Source organism: Choristoneura fumiferana, chromosome 28, assembly GCF_025370935.1.
Source record: "Choristoneura fumiferana chromosome 28, NRCan_CFum_1, whole genome shotgun sequence".
Taxonomy (NCBI): domain Eukaryota; kingdom Metazoa; phylum Arthropoda; class Insecta; order Lepidoptera; family Tortricidae; genus Choristoneura; species Choristoneura fumiferana.
The window spans coordinates 968,317-988,803 of NC_133499.1; the positions used below are offsets into that span (position 1 = coordinate 968,317).

General features: G+C 37.7%; 1 protein-coding gene across 1 annotated transcript in view; it reads right to left on the bottom strand.

Moving 5' to 3' along the window:
• Positions 1-17,176: 17,176 nt before the first annotated feature.
• The window catches only part of fj (four-jointed box kinase), a 32,743-nt gene continuing 29,432 nt past the window's right edge, over positions 17,177-20,487 (bottom strand). The window contains exon 2 of the mRNA XM_074109426.1: positions 17,177-19,647. Within this exon, the coding sequence (XP_073965527.1) occupies positions 18,004-19,611 (1,608 nt within the window). The 5' untranslated portion in view covers positions 19,612-19,647 and the 3' untranslated portion in view covers positions 17,177-18,003. The remainder of the gene's footprint in view (positions 19,648-20,487) is intronic.

Below are 20,487 nucleotides of genomic sequence, written 5' to 3' on the forward strand. Positions count from 1 at the left end.
CCTCCAATACCGTGGATAGGACTGCGCGAGGCTCCGCCCATGCTGGACACTCTGCGCGCGTATGTTCGGCCGTATCCACGGCTCTGCCGCCACAATGATGGCACATCGTCGAGGGTAGACTTATATAACCTAACCTAACCAACAATAACCCTTCTTCGGGCAGTCGGCTAAAAAGTTGGGAAACCCCCGACTTCGTCACTTCAAAGTTCAATATCTCAAAAACGGCTGAACTGACTTTGATACAACATGTCTAAGAACCATCGCTAGAAAACAGTTGCAGATGAAGTCGCTGGCAACAGCTAGGTAGTGCATTTTTTTTTTTACTTTTTAGTTGTCTTTTTTGGCGGCATTTTTTTATTTTTGCTGGTGAGATATTGAACTTTGAATGTCGGGGGCTTTCCCACTTATTGTTGGTTGGGTTAGTTAATGTTTGATAAAAAGTCGGTTCAACTATTTTGGTTGGTTGGTTAGGTTGTTTAACAGTAGCTACTAGGAAATTCGAAAATCGAAATTCGTATCGTGCCGTCCCTTTTACTCTCGTATTAAATTACATAAGCGTCAGCGGGCTGATTAGAAGTTTGAATTTTGCCACTTCGTATAGGGCTTCGTATAGGTTTTAAAATTATCTACTAAGAATCTCTTAAAATTCTGCATTTAAATCTTTTTCCAACTGTGAACAGACAAATAACCTTTTTAGCAAAAAGTCGCCTAAAACCTAGAACAGTTATCTACTAATTCGGAGACTAACACTTTCTCAACGTCGTGCCACCCAAATTGTGTTGTCACGAAACCAACACTGCCACGTTACAATAAGATTGATTTTTAATTAGCTAAAGCTGTGAAATACGAGGTTGTGACGATAATCGGCCGCCATTTGCATTTTTAATGGATGCGCGACGCTGGCGGTCGCAGAAAAAAATGCTAGAAAATGATGGCGTTATGCAATAGTGACCATATAGCTAGTGCCACAGTTGTTTCATCAAAAAAATTGATAAATTCTCACTTCCCTAAAAAAAATTCTCATAGTTTAATTTGCCAAATGATGTATAACCAACAAAAAGTTAGAAAACCCCGACTTTGTCACTTCAAAGTTCAATATCTCAAAAACGGCTCAACCGATTTTGATGAAACATGTTTAAAAACTATTGCTAAAAGCCCTGCTTTCAAACAAAAAAAACCGCATTCAAATCGGTCCACCCGTTTAAGAGCTACGGTGCCACAGACAAACACACATAGCGGTCAAACTTATAACCCCTCTTTTTGCGTCGGGGGTTAATGATTACATGGTAAATAAACTTTTCACAAATAATTGTAACGCAAACCCAATGTTTAGCTAGTGAACGTATGACTCGCTAAATTATCAAATTCCATGTAGTCAAATGTTTCGTTTACTTAACAAAACATATTTTACGCATAAAAAAACCGGCCAAAAGCGTGTCGGAGACGCCCAAAATAGGGTTCCGTAGCCATTCCGAAAGAATTAAGTAATATTTTTCTAAGGATGTCGTATTTTCCAAGTTTAGGTATATTTCAAACCTTAGGCTGCTATTTACTCTTAAACTACTAATAATTCTCAAGCAAACTTAGCCGTTATAGTTTTCCTTGTAAGTTTGATATACTTACTACCATCCTGATTTTTTTCAAATTTTTCCACCCACACTTAGAACTTATGTTGTAAGTACAATGAGCTTATAGTGCAATGAGGTCATCTTTATATAATAATAATATTAAGATATAACTATTTTTTCTTATTCTTCTAGCAGCAGTGCTTGCACTGTTGTGTTTCGGCGTGGAGAGTAAGACAGCCGGTGAAATTACTGGAACTTGTGGTATCCCATCTCAGGCCTCTTGGTTGGCAACGCATCTGCAATACCCTTGGTGTTGCAGATTTTTATGGGCGGTGGTGATCTCTTACCATCAGGAGACCCACTTGCTCGTTTGCCATCCAGTCGAATAAAAAAAAAATATTCGTTTATAGTGTAGTTAACACTTTTAAGTAAAAAATCTATTAATAGTCTAATAAATGTTTTATCTTTTGTTTCTGATTTTATTTGGGGTAGGTAATTTATTATATACTTTTACAGACATGGTGTAAATACCGTGTGAATAAATTTTGAGGTAGGATGGAGGCAAGTTTAATTTATTTCTATAGAATGACTAATTAGAAATTTGAGCACACTAGCTTATTAAATGGTTTTGTTTCATTCCAGCATAACGCCATCCTTAAAACAAACTCCCGCCACATTGATTTCAGCTATAAATTATCCTTTAAATTCAACATTTGAATAATTTCGCAGTTACGGCGCCGCGTACACACAAACTGATATACGGTGTGTCCAAATATTTGACCGGCTGGCACATACAGTTTTAGAAATATTGAGTGTTAAGAATTAAAAAAATAATTAAATAAACAAATTAGAAATATTGAAAATCTTCGACATTGATAAGAAAAGAAACGAAAATACATTTATTCACAACGCAACGCAAGACAACAATGTTATTTATTAGTAGATACAAATAGACAACACGAAGGATAGTAGGTATGTGCGTCGGGAGTTAAAAAGTAGTCTAAAACTCTGCTAAGTTTCTGCCAACAAACTGTCATACAATTTGGCAGATAATTTATTTAAAATGTATTCTGTTTATTTGAGAAAAAAAATAAAAAATTAACCGAGTACAAAAAAACCATGAAAATAATTTTCTACCATTCTGAAGTCGGTCGGTGCCTCAGCACGAGCCAGCAGGAGTGGACCTATAGTCATCTACCTCACCTACGCACTTTATATTGGGCTTCAATAACACGACCTGGTTAAGATCGCGGGATTGCGGTGGATGCGGAAAGCACAAGACCGGTCTGAGCGGAGAGCCTTGGGGGAGGCCTATGTCCAGCAGTGGACGTCTTTCGGCTGACATGATGATGAACTGAAAGATAAACGATAACAGTCGGGACCCGGTAGATACTGGAAAACATTGAACTAGTTGGGTGGGATTTTGAAAGGTTCCCCACTGTTGAACTTCATGTTTCTTAACATAGTTCTAGTCTACATAGAGTACTAGACTTGTTTTATTCTTTCTTAGGGTTCCGTATCTAAAAAAATCGGAACCCTTATAGGATCACTTTGTCTGTCATGACCCTTTTTCTCAAGAACGCGTGAAGGTATCGAGCTGAGATTGACATCGCTTACTCAAATCTTCGGTCCCTTCAAGCCCTGAAAAAATCAAAACTTCTAAGTCAACGCAATGAAAAGTTATGGTCTTTGAACAACGTGTTTCCATACAAATTGCAGTGCACTGAAAACTTATAGGGCACTTCCAGTTGTCCTAGAAACTTATTGAAATTTGGTATGAAGGTATAAATAAATAAATATCACGGGATAATTCACACCAATTGACCTAGTCCCAAAGTAAGCTTAGCAAGGCTTGTGTTATGGGTACTAAGCAACAGATAAATATAATTATATAGATATAGATACATACTTAAATACATATTAAACACCCAAGACCCGAGAACAAACATTCGTATTTTTCATACAAATATCTGCCCCGACACGGGAATCGAACCCGGGACCTCAAGCTTCGTAGTCAGGTTCTCTAACCACTAGGCCATCTGGTCGTCTAAATGGAATGGTATGGATTTTGACATTTAATTTAAAAGCCATATGTAGGTATTTAATTTACCATACGAGGAGCATAAATTGCTTAGCAACTGTGTTAAAGTAATTGAAATTCAACCCGTGGAATACTTGTTATTGAGTAGTAACTCCGATGGTCAACTGTGGTCTTCATCATCAGTTCCACTTCACCAAATTATGATTATCAAGAGCAAATGCACGAGTTACTACTAAATATATCAAAATTACCATAGGTGTCCCTACAACATTTGAAGAGTTCCCTCGATTTCGTTAAGATCCAATCACAGTGTCCTTAGTGTAAGTTTTCGGTACAAAGTACGTCTCGATCGCGTTCGCGTAAAAATCTCAATTTGTATGGAAACACGAACATCCCAAACGTTTCGCTAGAGGCGCTGTTCGTGTTTGCATACAAATTGAGATTTTAACGCAAACGCGATCGAAACGTATTTTGTAACCGAAAACTTAACCTAATTTACCTAATTGAAAGCATTCCTAGACGAACGCATTTTTTTTAAATCGGTTCATACTTAAATGACGGAGTTCTGAGGTAACAAAAATTAAAAAAAAAATACAACCGAATAGCTAACCTCCTCTTTTTTTGAAGACGGTTAAAAATAAGTTTACTCTGTAAGTTATAGCTGTTGGTTCTCCGAAAATAAATGAATATAATTTCATGTATAACAATAAGCATTTTAAATTAATGAAATAAAATCAATAGTTAATAAAACTACCTATCTTAAACCTAAAATACTTATTGGAATATTATGATGTTATAATACATAATTTCAATTAACTTCTGTCGTACGTGTCAATTCCCAATAACTCCCACTAATACAGACAAATATATCCACTTAATTATATAAGCCAAATAATTTGTATTAGACCCGCCATTTTGTGTAATTTATGACAGAAAGTGTCACTTTTAACCAATAAAAATAATTTTAATTACCACGTTACCAACAACGCAGCCGTAGTTAAAACAAACCTTATCCCGTTGTCATAGAACCTAACCCACAAGCAAATATTAAAATGGCATATGCTAATTACTAAGTTAGCGTTTGCAGTTGCATTGGGTTATTTTGAGCTTTAAGTCTTTGAAATAAAGGATGTTTAAGTGTTTTTCTTGTTTTTGGTAGTGGTGTGGAGAGGTGTCAAACGCCGAATTCTTGAATAGAAAACGAGAACATGGCAAATGTGTGATCGGAAATTAGAAACATAAATATTTTAACATTTCTTAGAATCCCACTAATTTTACAAATGCGAAAGTTTGTAAGTCTGTTTGTTTGTTTGTTACCTCTTCACGTCTAAATCTCTGAACCCATTTAGATGAAATTCGGTACACAGATAGTTTGAGCCCCGGGGAAGGACATGGGATAGTTTTATAAACGAATTCTACGCGGAAAAGTGGAAGAACCCCCGTCATTGTCATTTCAAAGTTCAACATCTTAAAAACAGCTGAATGGATTTTGATCAAATGTAGCTAAGATCCGCTGCAAAAAAACTCACTTTCACGTAAAAAACTGCCTCGAAATCGGTTCATCCGTTTGAGAGCTACAATTCCATAGACAGACAAACATTGGTGTCGAACTTATAACACCCCTCTTTTTGTGTGAGTGGTTAAAAAGGGCCCTGGTACTAATTAACTCCTGACGCAAAAAGAGGGGTGTTATTATAAGTTTGACCGCTATGTGTGTCTATCTGTGGCACCGTAGCTCTAAAACGGGTCGACCGATTTGAATGCGGTTTTTTTTATTTGAAAGCAGGTTTACTAGCAATGGTTCTTAGACATGTTTTATCAAAATCGGTTCAGCCGTTTCAAGATCATCAGCTCTTTTGTTCGCTGCAGTAAAACATACGTGGGCCCTTATTTTTTTTATTTGAAAGCAGGTTTACTAGCAATGGTTCTTAGTCATGTTTCGTCAAAATCGATTCAGCCGTTTTTGAGATATTGAACTTTGAAGTAACAAGTCGGGGGTTTTCCTACTTTTTGTTGGTTAGGTTATTATTATTCCTTTCTAGGGTTCCGTACCCAAAGGGTAAAGACGGGACCCTATTACTAAGACTTCACTGTCCGTCCGTTGTCTGTCTGACTGTCACCAGGCTGTATCTCGTGAACCGTGATAGCTAGACAGTTGAAATTTTCACATGATGTATTTCTGTTGCCGCCATAACAACAAATACTAATAACCTAACCTAACCAACAAAAAGTTGGAAATCCCCCGACTTTGTCACTTCAAAGCTCAATATCTCAAAAACAGCTGAACCGGTTTTGATAAAACATGTCTAAGAATCATCGCTAGAAAGCCTAAATAAAAAAACCGCATTCAGATCGGTCCACCCGTTTAAGAGCTACGGTGCCACAGACAGACATACAGACACACATAGCGGTCAAACTTATAACACCCCTCTTTTTGCGTCGGGGGTTAAAAAATGACGTGTAAAAGCCCATTGCGGCTTACTTACAAAATAAACTTGAACTTGACGAAGATGATGATGATTGTTAATGGCACACGTCATTCGCTAAACGCGGTAAAGCACGAGATAAGCTGAGCTTAAGTTTTAAGCTCGCCACTTAGAGCGAACGTGATCAGTTAGAGCTCTGGTTACCACCACGGGTTCCGTTTCGTTTTGTTCTGAAAACGATCTTGGAAAGAGTTCGAAACGTGTAGGCATTTTGTGTGGTGTTTGGCGTGTTAAAAAAGTGTCCTTTCTTTTTTCTAATTTTGGAAAATTTGGTTTTTCCTACTCAGAATCAAGAGCACAATTGATTTCGATAGTTTCAAAAAATCAAAAAACCCGACTGCCTTAAAAACTAAAAGGAAGAAAATAAGTCTAGTAGTCTAGAACTCTGTCAAGAAGCTCATTTAAGGTTCAACAGTCGGGGCCCATTACCAAGATTTTTTGTGCAGGTTACGATTTGAATGGGTCCCGTCCCGACTGTTGAACCTTAAATGAGCTTCTTGACAGAGTTCTAGACCACTAGACTTATTTTCTTCCTTTTCGTTTTTAAGACAGTCGGTTTTTTGATTTTTTAAATTTAATGTTTTTTATTTTATACTTTTTTGATATTTCTGTGAAATAGGAGATTAAAAGTATTATAACCTATATATATTTAGAATGGGCTAATTATTAGCTTTCATTTGATACCCATATTGTTACAATACAAAATATTTTTTTTCATTCCTCCGCCATATTTTTTTTCGCAGACGCCATATTGAAATTTTATATAGCCTATGTCACTCCGACAGTTATGACGAATCCAATGATACCTCATATGTTAAAATCCGTCTAGCCGTTTAGGCTGCAGCGAGGACCAAAGAAATGGACATACATACCCACATACATAAATAAATACATACATACATACTTGCATACATACATACATACTTACATACATACATATACGCTCGAAAAACATAACCCTCCTTCGGCAGTCGGGTAAAAATGTCCCGATTTTTACCCGACTGCCCGAAGGAGGTTATCATACAAAATTTTATGAGGTATGAAAAAAACGTCGCTAAACTGTCATTGTTTTTGGGGATTTTTTTTAAACTATCCGATTTAATACCATTCAATATCCGCTTCGATTGTGCTCTTGATCTAAATAGGAATAGAAGTTAAAACATCTCCGGCATGGCCGTTATGTGCTTCTATAACTGACCTTACCAACATAAAGTTGGATAACCCCAGACTATGTCACTTCAAAGTTTAATATCTCAAAACAGCTGAACCGATTTTGATGAAACATCGCTGATGAAACCATCGCTAGAAACCTGATTTAAAATTTAAAAAACCGCATTCAAATCGGTCCAGTGCACGGTACCACAGACAGACAGACAGACACACACACAGACACACATAGCGGTCAAACTTATAACGACCCTCTTTTTGCGTCGGGGGTTAAAAACCATATTTTTTCCAAAAAAAGAAAGGGTACACTTTTTTTCAAAACGCCCGTTTGTGAGATGATTGTATGAGATTATGGTGATTTATGTGGAAGTAGAAGAGCGCAGCAATGCAGCTCCTACACCTCCACACAGTGACACACACAAATCATACAACCACCAACCAGATATTGTGTAACATCTGGTAGCATGGTGAACGGAAGTGTTGCACTGAGGATGAACTCGGTTGAGTTCGAAACGCGTCAGTGTACTGTGGTGGTGATAGATGGGTTTGTGATTTGCGTGTTCTTACAGCGTGGAGAAGCTGCATGAACACATGTTTGATAGCGTACAGGTCGCGGGTGAGCAATACTTCAAGCTTTCGAAAAAAGAGCGTACTCTTACCTAAAAGCCGGCAACGCACTTGTGACTGTTCTGGTGTTGAAGGTGTCCACGGGCGACGGCAATCGTTTACCATCAGTCGATCCGTTTGCTCGTTTGCCCCCTATACCATAAAAAACCGATCGAAACGACCGATCGATACTTATATACTCGACAATACTCGTAGTGTTCAGTCACCAGCATTAATAATAATAATAATAATAATAAATTCATTTATTTCGGCCACAATAATATATCTGCCACAGCGTGCAAAAATATCTGACACGTCCTTCCGGCCCTAAAAATAGAGTCGTATCAGATATTTATGCACGCTTGTTGTGTCAGATATTGGTGCTGGTGAGAGTGTACCTATAGAGTCCTTTAGTGTAGATTACAAGAATGAAGGTTTCCGTTTCCCACGGACCCCTAGACGCTAGGACCCTAATGGCAACTTTTAACGAAATAAAAAAAGGAATGCGTCACACCGCTATCGGGGCTTTAAGCCGCTGATAACTGCGCGGGCGCAGAGCAATCAGCGCAGAGTGGTAACTCGACTGAACTTCCCACTACTCGTAATATTTGTAGCGAAAGTTTGTAAGTCGGTTTGTTCGTTACCTCATCACGTCTGAACCGTTGAACCGTTGATCGTTTTTTTCCTCCGGAAGGCCAGGCATAAATAGGCATGTTCGATTATAATAATATTCGCATGACTTTTTAAGTTTAAATGTTTGAATCCTAAATTAATTGTAAACATCATTTTCTCAAACATGCTGTCACGAAATGAAGACATGAAGTTTCTCATTTATGGTTCCCTACCACCTCCCTACATAACTTCTTGGCCTAGGCCATGAAGTTTGTATGAAAATCCATTATTGTCCTCTGCTCTAACTTTTTAAATTTGCTTAATAACATTAAACTGACAAAGGAAAAATTATGAACAGCCAACCACCACTACTCTGTAAGCATTTGCGATGATGCGATGCGATGCGATGCGATGGATGCAAAGCACTATACAAACCTCGGCCAGAACAGGGATTGCTGGACTCGTTTTATCCCGTCTACCCCGAACTCGTCCATCGCGGCATCGATCCCTTACTTCATGGCCTCTGCAGTAATGTACTATTATTGTAACAACATTTAATGCAAATAAAATATATTTCTATTTCTAAATCTATTTCAGGTGGAGTGACGATCTGCGAAAGGCTGCTGGTAGAAGCTGGATGCGTCGAGCCGAGGACAACGCAGAGCTCATTGGGGGAGCCCTATGGCAACGGCGTCTTTAGCCCATGTAGCGTCCGTGTGCAATTATTACTTTAGCGTCATCTAGGATGCGCGTGGTCAAAATGGAATAGGTACAAAGTGCCGGCGCCCCTAACACCGCTGCGCCCGTGTGCAACGCACACCCTGCACTATAGGTAAAGACTAGCTATGTCCAGCAGTGGACTGCTATAGGCTGATGATTGTGTAGTTTCAAGAGGTCAGCAGAGCAGTGACCGCTCTGCGCGCAGTACTCAGCTGATCAGTCGCGGGAGGTCTGTCAGGTGGACTGACGACTGATAGTCAGAGTGCTCAGCTGTTTTGTGGCACGTCAAACGTTATTGTGAACGACGATATATTTTTAAACTTGCATTTTTAGAGTTTTAATAATATAATCTTTATTTCGGAATACACAGGACTGCATAGATAATTAGTAACAGAGCTTACCCCACCTGCCTCAGTTTCGTACCTCATTTGGCACAAATGTAACTTGGGCTGCGTTTCCACCGAAAATGGGCGGGTTGTTTTTTTTTTTTTTTTTAATTCAACTGGGTGGCAAACGAGCAAGTGGGTCTCCTGATGATAAGAGATCACCACCGCCCATAGACAACTGCAACACAGGGGGATTGCAGATGCGTTGCCAACCTAGAGGCCTAAGATGGGATACCTCAAGTGCCAGTAATTTCACCGGCTGTCTTACTCTCCACGCCGAAACACAACAGTGCAAGCACTGCTGTTTCACGGCAGGATTAGCGAGCAAGATGGTGGTAGCAATCCGCGTGGGTGTTGCGAGAAATGTGTTTTTACCCGACTGCCCGAAGCTGCTGTTCTGGCGGTTCAGGGGCACCATGCCGCGGATAGCGACGTCGGGGACGGTGACTCAACGGGGTCACGCTGTTTTGTCACCAAATTAGTTTTAAATATTATTGATTATAAATATTAAGCAGCACACGCCACGGAATGCCGAGGACCTGGGTTCGATTCCCAGTGCTGGTCTTATTTTCTGGCTTTTCTGTGCATCTATATTTCAGTTTGTATTTTCAGTTCAGGTTTTACGGGATGGCCGTAAAAGTAAAAATTTGGAATTGAAATAAAAAATACAAAAAGATTCAAAAACCAATCTTAATTTGATTCCTTAATAACGATATCTCTTGTCCGGGTGAGCGGTTAGTCCAATGGAGTGCTGAAAGTTTCTCGATGAGGGCTACGGTTTAGATGTCGCTAGCGTCACTGCTTAAGTGGCTAAATAAGAAAAAACAAGCTGAGATATGAGGGCATAGGGAAATTTTGTGTTTGTACCGTTGTACCGTTGTCCAGCAGTGGTGTAGCGGTATAGCACACGGCACGGAATGCCGAGGACCTGGGTTCGATTCCCAGTGCTGTCTTATTTTTCTGGTTTATGTGTGCGTCTATATTTCAGTTTGTATTTCGATTATAATATGTATGTTAGTCTGTAAGGTGAAAATGAAAATGAAAAAATGAAAATAATTTATTGCATAAAAAACTTATAAACAAGAGCTACGGCTCTGGATCCTGAGCTAGGAGTCCCTGTGTTACAGGATCCAGGTAGGAAATAAGACCGGTTAATATATACTACTACTACGCTTACTTCCTGCTACTGCTTATATACTATAACCTAACTAAGATTATTATAATATTAGGTACATTTGCTATTAAATGTGGTTTTATAATGACTTCCTATATATAAATATGTGTGTGTGTGTGTGTGTGTGTAAATATAATAAATATTTGGTGTAATAAGTTGCTTGTATCGGATAAAAGGTATTTATTGTATGGGCCAAGTGCCGAAATAAGTGAATTTATTATTATTCAAATAATTTATTGAATCAGGCGTTACTTTGCGGAAGTCCTTATCAATGAACTAAAAGAATTTCTTCAGTACGGGGCCTATTATTAATGAGCAGGTAAATGCTTGGATCTAATTTCAGTAATGGTAGTTAATAAAACATGCCTTGACAGTAAATAAATAAAAAACAGGCCAAGAGCGTGTCGGACACGCCCGAAATAGGGTTCCGTAGCCATTACGAAAAAATTAAGTAATATTTTTCTAAGGATTTCGTATTTTATAACGGAATCTTCCATAGTTTAGGTATATTTTAGACCTTAGGCTGCTATTTACTCTTAAACTACTAATAATTCTCAAGCAAACTTAAGCGTTATAGTTTTCCTTGAAAGATTGATATACTTACTACCATCGTGAATTTTTTCAAATTTTTCCACCCACCGGCTTAGATTTTAGAGGGGGGAGGGACGCTCGATTTTAATGAAAATTTGCACTTTAAAGTTGAAATATTTCGCAAACAAATCGCTGAATCGAAAAAACGTCTTTGCGAACCCCTAATGGTTTTAAAAGACCTATCCAACGATACCCCACACTATAGGGTTGGATGAGAAAAAAAATCACCCCCACTTTAAGTCTATGGAGGTACCCTAAAAAATATTTTTTTTTCAATATTTTATTGTACCATTTGGTCGGCATAGTTTACATATATTCGTGCAAAATTACAGTTTTCTAGCATTGATAGTCCCTGAGCTAAGCCGCGGACGGACGGACAGACAGACAGACAGACAGACAGACGGACGGACAGACAGACATGGCGAAACTATAAGGGTTCCGTTTTTGCCATTTTCCGGAACCCTAAAAATATACACACATAGACAATGTTTAGCGAAGAGAAAAATTAATTCGGTTGAAAATTGGATTTATAGCGATTAAAAAAAAAACTATATTTCTGCCTCTTTCTAAAACGCTTTTCTCTATGCAGCAAGTATACACGCTACTTGCGTGTGACGTCAAATGCCAGTAAGTCTTCTCTGTCTAATCTTGAATTCACACATTTTAAAACTCTATTATACTTAAAGATATTTTAAAAATTGTTTTTCTGTTCGATTTCATGCATTGTCAAGTTTTAACTTATAAAGTAAATAAAAAATATCAAATACTGTATTAGTAAGTTTTACAAACTAATTAGTATACAAACAAACACGCCCGTCGCAGGCGCAGGTTGGGGATACGAATATATTACTTGTATACGGGCGGGAGACTTGCTTTAAGGGACAGCAATGTCTTCTTGTTCCATGTAAAGTAAAAAAATATATATACCTCGTTGAGTTTCTTGCCGGATTCTTCTCAGCAGGGGTTTTTCCGAACCGGTGGTAGATTTTTTTTGACATTCATAAGTGCTTGTTATAGCCTAAATTGAATAAAGATATTTTGACTTTGACTTTGAAAAAAGCCAGAGGGTTTATTGCGTAATGTTTATAATGCTCGCAATCGCTATCAATTTTTTTTATTCGACTAGTTGGAAAACGAGCAAGTGGGTATCCTGATGGTAAGAGATCACCACCCAGCCCCGGATCTACGATTTTTTTTACGAAAACCTTGATGGTGCGCCCCTCCCTTCAGTGTTTGAGAAAAACTGTTAAAACTGTCAATGAGTAGCATTTTTCTTTTTAGGGTTCCGGAGCCAAAATGGCAAAAACGGAATCCTTATAGTTTCGCCATGTCTGTCTGTCCGTCCGCGGCTTTGCTCAGGGACTATCAATGCTATAAGGCTGTAATTTTGCATGAATATGTATGTAAACTATGCCGACAAAATAGTACAATTAAAAAAATAAAAAATAAAAAATTAATGTGCCTCCCATAGACCTAAAAAGAGGGTGATTTTTTTTCTCATCCAACCTTATAGTGTGGGGTATCGTTGGTATATTTAAAATCATTAGGGGGTTGCTAAGACGATTTTTCGATTCAGTGATTTGTTTGCGAAATATTCAACTTTAAAGTGCAAATTTTCAAAATAAAATACGAAATCCTTAGAAAAATATTACTTACTAGCTTTTACCCGCGGCTTCGCACGCGTAAACTATTCGGTCTGGTAGTTGCAATTGAAATTTTCGGGATTTTACAAAATTCCCCTGGAAATTTCCAAAATTTATATCGTGGTCTTCATTGAGGTTGTGTTGTGAATAACTGTACAAAATTCAAGACTCTGAACCCAGTGCTAAAATTTCAAAATTTTTCCCTATCCAAATTCAAATTCATATCATTTATTCAGTAAATAGGCCGCAATGAGCACTTTTACACGTCATTTTTTTAAATACCAGCACTTTCGGAAAGACCATCATTGCCAAGAAGAATGCGCCGCAAGAAGCTTGGCAGAAAGTCATTTTTTCAAAATAAATAAGTACAAATAAAATACTTAAAACTACAGTAAGTATACAATTAAAGAAAAATATAAAATAATAATAACAATAATACACGGATGTATGGGGTCCCTTAGTTACAAAACTATCCGTGGAAATATCGGGATAAAAAGTAGCGTATGTGTTATCCAGACGTCCGGCTACCTACATACCAAATTTCATGCCTCTAAGCCCAGCTGTTGTTATTTCGAGATTTTATCCCTATCCCGTGGGAATATCGGAATAAAAAGTAGCCTATGTGTTATCCAGAGGTCCAGCTACCTACATACCAAATTTCATGGCTCTAAGCCCAGTGGTTTTTTATTTCGAGATGTTATCCCTAGTTATCCCGTGGGAATATCGGGTCAAAAAGTCACTTAAGTGTTATTCCAGATGTCCAGTTACCTACACACTAAATTTCATGACTCTAAGCCCAGCGGTTATTATTTCGAGATTTTATCCCTATCCCGTGGGAATATCGGAATAAATAGTAGCCTATGTGTTATTCCAGAGGTCCAGCTACCTACACACTAAATTTCATGGCTCAAAGCCCAGCGGTTGTTATTTTAAGATTTTATCCCTAGGTATCCCGTGGAATATCGGGTCAAAAAGTCACTTATGTTTTATTTCAGACGTCCAACTACCTACATACCAAATTTCATGACTCTAAGCCTAGCGGTTGTTATTTCAAGATTTTATCCCTATCCCGTGGGAATATCGAGATAAAAAGTATCCTATGTGTTAATCCAGGTTATAAACTAACTTCCGCCAAATTTCAACCAAATCCGTTCAGCCGTTTAAGCGTGAAAAAGTAACAAACATACTCACTCACTCACAAAACTTTCGCATTTATAATATTAGTAGGATTTTTTCGTAATGGCTACGGAACCCTATTTTGGGCGTGTCCAACACGCTCTTGGCCGGTTTTTGTTGGTTAGGTTATTGAGTGTATCTGGTGGTACAGGCTGAAAGATGGCTGGTAAGATTGCAGCGCTGCATGTGCCCTTAACAATTAATAATGCATGAATATGACTGCCTGTCTTCTGTCTAATATAAATAACAATGGCTGTATCCCGTTCGGGCCTACGATATTTAGGGTTGCCTGAGCCCGGCAGAAAGTGTATGTGGACGACAACATTGGTGTGTTGTCGTCAACATACACTTTCTGCCGGGCACAGGGGGCTACTACGAAATTCGAAAATCGCCGGCCGAATCAGAGCCCATTAGGCGTCATGATTTATAGAATAGTTTTTTTAGGGTCGTCGTCATCGAAACCAACTTGGAAGACTATGCCTATATCCCACTAATCCTACTTCCTACTTTTCTGTTATAAATGAAAAAGTTTGTGTGTGTGTATGCTTGTGACTCCTTCACGCTAATATGGCTGGACGGATTGGGATGAAATTCGGTAGTAGATAGCTGGACGTTTGGAATTAACACATAGGCTACTTTTTATTTGGATATTCTCATGGGATAGGGATAAAATCTCGAAATAATAACCGCTGGGTATAGAGTCATGAAATTTTAAAGTTGTTCTTAACACAACCTCAATGAAGATCACGAATTCACGATATCAATTTTGTAAAATCCCGGAATTTCAATTGCAACTACCAGATCGAATAGTTTACCCGTGCGAAGCCGCGGGTGAACTCTAGTATTATTAATACGAAAGTTTAATAAAGTTTGTTTGTTTGTTTGTTACCTTTTCGCGTATAAACCGCTTAACCGATTTAGTTTAAATTCGGTATAGATCGAGTCCCGGAGTAGGACATTGGATAGTTTTTTATCCCATTCTGAATCGCATTCTTAGTTCCCGCGGGTTACCGATAAATACGCGGGCAACAGCTTGCGGCTCTTCCTTAATTTATGTGTTTACTAGCTTTTGTTCACGACTTCGTCCGCGTAGACTTCATGTATTCTCAATTTTTCGGGATAAAAAACTATCCTATGTCCTTCCCAGGATCTCAAACTACATATCTTCATACCAAAGTTCAGCGGCTGAAACGTGAAAATGTAATAGACAGGCAGATATACTATCTCATTTATAATATTAGAAGCGTGGCTGTTGTCATTAAGATTGAATTAACAAAATGTTTAAGGTGCTCGCCAGGGTTCGAACCCACATCTCTCAGCTTGCCGTGCCGAGCCTTCTTACTTATATGACACCAAAATTTATCTTCCATTTAAGATAGCTTTTGACAGAAATACTTCCCATGTTTTTCCTTTTTAATTCAAGCTTTTTTGCTGACTGTACTTGCATCATCATCCAAACTACATTTCCATACCAAATTTCAGGTCGATGCCATTAACCGTTGAAGAGTTTCCTCCTGCGGAGACGATCCTGACTGGACGGACCAACAGAACTTGACGACCAGATCTATAGACACGCGGTAGCGTGTCGAGCCAAGTCCAAGCTAACAGAGCTGGCGAGCAGCACCGTGTGTTATTTTACCCGAACCATTTGGAACCACTTTTGACCCCCTCATAACTCAAAAACGTTTCACATAAACGTCCAAATTTGGCTCATCATTTATATCGTCAATAAATTTACATAAGTACGGTCAGCCAATTTGATTCCTAGGCCACTATAGAACCTTGCCCTAGTAAATAATTTTGGTTTGTCTATGGCAATGCTTATTGGATGACATGAAATGTCACAATGATAAAGTTCTGTGGTGGCCTATAATCAAATTTCGTACATCAACTTTCAGCTCAGTCGGGGAAGAAATGCTTTGCAAACTTTGTGCTGACATCCCATACTTTTGCCAATGAAAACATAGCGGATTCGATTTGTAGCATTCGAACATGGCGGATGTAGGCAATATCTAATTTTGCTATTTCTGTTTCTTTGGCTAGTTGAAGTATAATTTTGATAGTGTTTTATGCGGCGATTAACCTTAACAGTGAACAGTGATCACAAAATTCTATATTGCTCTCGTGCCTGGCATTTTTTAATGCGCAAGTTGTCTCCACGTGGTTTCTGGAATTTTACTATAAAGTTGCAAAAACTACAATCACCGTACAACGTCCCTCTCAAAGAGAGTTTACCTTGACACTGGCGAAATTGTTCTATTAATTAGGACAGAAAAGCCATATCTTAAAAGAGAAGAAGAAAAATAAAACATAGCGGCATTGATTATGAAAGAGTTCCACCCGGGTAGAGTGAGATACATCTTTCATCTGCAGTTATCATCAGGGAGGTAGGGGTCAAATTACGAGTCAGTTATGCAAGGTGTTAATTAAATAACTGAAAACCAGAAAGTCGTTTGCTCAGAATTGAGAGTAGATTTGATTACACTGTGTTTTGAATCGGGTTGTGTTTGTTTTTTTAAATCCCTTTTTATTGCGCCGTCTAAAAGTTGAACAGCAACAGGCGTCAGTTAAATATTTTAGCGAGGTTGCACTATTTCGATAATTAGATACTGGCCGTTTTGCTGTCAATGTGTGATTTTCTTCTAAAACGTCAAAGCGCAACTGACAATTGCAAATTGTGAGTCTAGAGTTAGAGATAAGGTTAGAACCAGCGGCGTCTTCAGCCCATGTAGCGCCCGTGTGCAATTATTACTTTAGCGCCATCTAGGAAGCGCGCGATCAAAATGAAATAGGTACAAAGTGCCGCAGTCGGCGCCCCTAACACCGCTGCACTATAGGTAAAGACGCCTCTGGTTAGAACTTAGCGAAACACACGAATATCTTTAAAAATAATGAAGATATTTAAAAATAAATGCAATCAAGTAACTGAAAATGAAAACATATTTTGGGGTGTCTTAGGTCTTCAATTATTTAATTAACACCTTGTATGTAAAAAATATGCAAAAATATTTTAAAATATTTTAATGGCATAATTTTATTCTTAAACACTATTTACATTTATCATTAGGCTAATTTATAAACATAAATATCACGCGATAACACACTGGCACAGACATTTTACATAATATTCACAATACTGTGATTACAATAAATAATATTTGGTATCAAAAAATGCTTACATGCTACCAAAACTGTTATTATTGACTGATATAGTTTACAGAGTAGAGTAGAAGGATCAGGGATCGATTTACTGTCATTGATATAGATCTAGTTAATAATATTTTGCTGTCGCATTTTGCCGTAAAAGTTCGTCTTTATCGGTAGCGTGGCAAGCCAAGTTCAAGCTAACAGAACTGGCGAGCAGCAACGTGTGTAATCTTGCTTTCTCAACTAGCTTACTAAAGTTTATTGAGAAAGAAAGAGAAATACGAACTTATACGACAAAATAAGATGAAAAAACATTGTTCACTAGGATCTGTACAGATGAAAAGTTGACAACCCGGAATTACAAGTCCAAGAAGATGCCAATGAAAATACACCAACAAGGAAAACAGTCCATCCTGAATACTAACCAAGTCATAATCTAGATGTCTAATTGTGATTCAATTTTTCGCTAAGTTATGTAACATCAAAATGTATCTTTCTGAAAATGGACTTTTACTTTGCTTTAAAGTAACCTGCCACAAAAACCATCAATGACTAACTATTGATTTGTTAGAAAGTAACTAAAAATAATCTGGTTTTGAATGCTAGAATAAAGAATTATTTTATTAGCGTTGTATCTCAGTATATTTCTTCAATTGTGTCAACCAGAATTCGTTCTGAGACACCTTTTACCTATTAGAAAACATCTTCTCACATTTCTCGACTTGGCTCAAAACTTTCCCTATTCTCTCGTGGAGAATCTTAGCATTCTTCTCCGGCAACGGAGGAAGAATATCCCTAATCACTGCACTATTCTTCTTATGAAATAAATCACTTAACTTCACCCCCACCCCTTGGATCTCATGCAATCTCTTCAAAGAGTCTATCGTCGTTTTCCTAAACACACATAAGTTATCTAACATCAAACTATGATACACATTGTATTTCTTCAAAAGTCTATAACCATGTAAGAGTCCTGATTCATTGTCTAGGAAAAGAAGTAGACCACTGTCCATTTTGCGAGCCAAATTATGCGCAGGACCATCCATAATATTAACATTCCATTGGTAATTGAATAGATTATTAACAATCCTATCTAGATTAGCTGTTAGATAATCAAATATAATGAGATCAGACCACTGAGCAAGCTCAACAAAAACATCAATGCTTTTCTTATTCAACTGAACATCGATATGGTCAAAACTATCAACTTTCTTCGCCTTAACAGTCTTCGCTTTTATCTTTTCTATTAAAATTTCTTTAGTCGCTGTTTCGTTTTCTTTTAAAGTCATACTTAAAACATCATGTTTGTTTAAATGTCGGTTCGCAGGTTTGAATATGTCTGGTATCGTCGCAGATTCTAAGCTAGGTATATATTGAGTGAGTACTACAGCTCTGTTAGCGTTCCATTGCGCCGCTACTATATCAGAAGCGACATTGCTCCACAGTTTATCCTTCAAATCTACTACTTTCAGGACTGACGGCGCCAAATTTGTCAAATTCATCAACTTCGCCACATAGAAACTGAAGATCTCTCCTTGTATTTGATCCGTATTCTGCCTGTATCTCACACAAGCTTGCACTCCATCCTTGAATACAACCAGCCTATTCTGCATCCTTCCACACCCCGGCTTCATCTTAACCACTTCACTTTGATCTACATATTCTTCCCATAACTCTCCTGTGTTCTCCCCGTATCCCTGTGGCATATTATCTTCAACTTCAGGACCCCAGTATATGTTGTCGTATAGCACAGTCTGATCACTAGGAACGTAGGTTTTGTTTAAAATATTAGATATAACATGTCTATGGTGTGATTTGTTATCCTTCAATATCTCCTTCATATCTTCTGTTAATGTTTTAGGATAAACATCTTTGTTATATTTATGGTTTTCTGCTAAAGTTACTGACGCGTACATATCAAGTTTTTCAAGATCAGTCTTTTCGTCTTTTAAGGAATTTAATGTTCTTAAATCTCTACTGGTATTGACGGTTACTCTATTAATATGAACTGTTTGAGATTTCATAAGTATTACTCCTATCGCTAGACCAAATATGAAGCTTATGCAGACACTGATGAAGCATAAGTTATACCACTTTTGGTCCTTCTTCATTCTTCTCTTCAAATCTTCTTTGAGACCGAAATGGTTATATGCTATGTTAGATATTGGATAAAGATTCTTGAAGTCTATAATATTGTCATTAGTTGTTCTGATTTCTTTTAAAGTAGGCAGCCTTTCCGCCATTTTGTTTATGTAAATAGCTGACTTTTCGTCGTCTACTGTGTAGTTGTCCATTTTGTTGTCTTCTAGGCTACTGGTTTCATTTTATATCTGTAACAAATGAAAAATTGGTTAATTAACTTACATCCCAAATTTGAACCCAATCGGTTCTGTAGTTTCTGAGTAAATTGGATGTGGCAGACGGACGGACAGACAGACATGATCCTATAGGGATTCCTTTTTCCCTTTTTAACTGCGGAACTTTAAAAAGAACTAGCGAAGGTCGACTTTGTTTTTATTACAACGTAATACATATTTTTTATTTATTCCAAAATACTTAAAATGACGATTGAAAATAAAGAGACGTCCCTGAGTGCACTAAGTAATAAATCATTATAACATTCATACAAGCCTCATAATGTCCTAAACTCAGAAAACATACGGTTTTTTTGTACCCAACCACCTTGGACATAATCATTCAAACCAAAAAAACTACACAAATAAAAGTCAAAATGACAAAAAAGTCAAACAGGGGGCCAACAAAAAGTCGGTAATTGTATAGAGCGGCCACAACCCACCATTATTCAGTTAGTTGGTAATTCAATTAGTTTTAATTGTCTTACGCCCACAAGTGTGCGCTGTTATTACCGCCTTTTGTTTTTTTTTCTGTTGTTTAATATGGTTATTTATTATTACATCTTAATTTTTTTTAAACTAATAATAGGTCTTTATTTATTTCCAGAACAATACAGGTCCAACTAAAAAAAAGGTATATTAGGATCAATAAAATTAAACAAGCTAAAACTATAATAAATCTAAAAATGGGCCCTGCGGCATTGACCAAAGATGCTGGCAGCATTTCCCCCTTGGATCGCAAGACTGATGCGTTGAGCGAGGAAACTGCCAGCTCTTCAGTCTCCTGTGGTATCTCTTAGTCTCTCTCTTATCTCT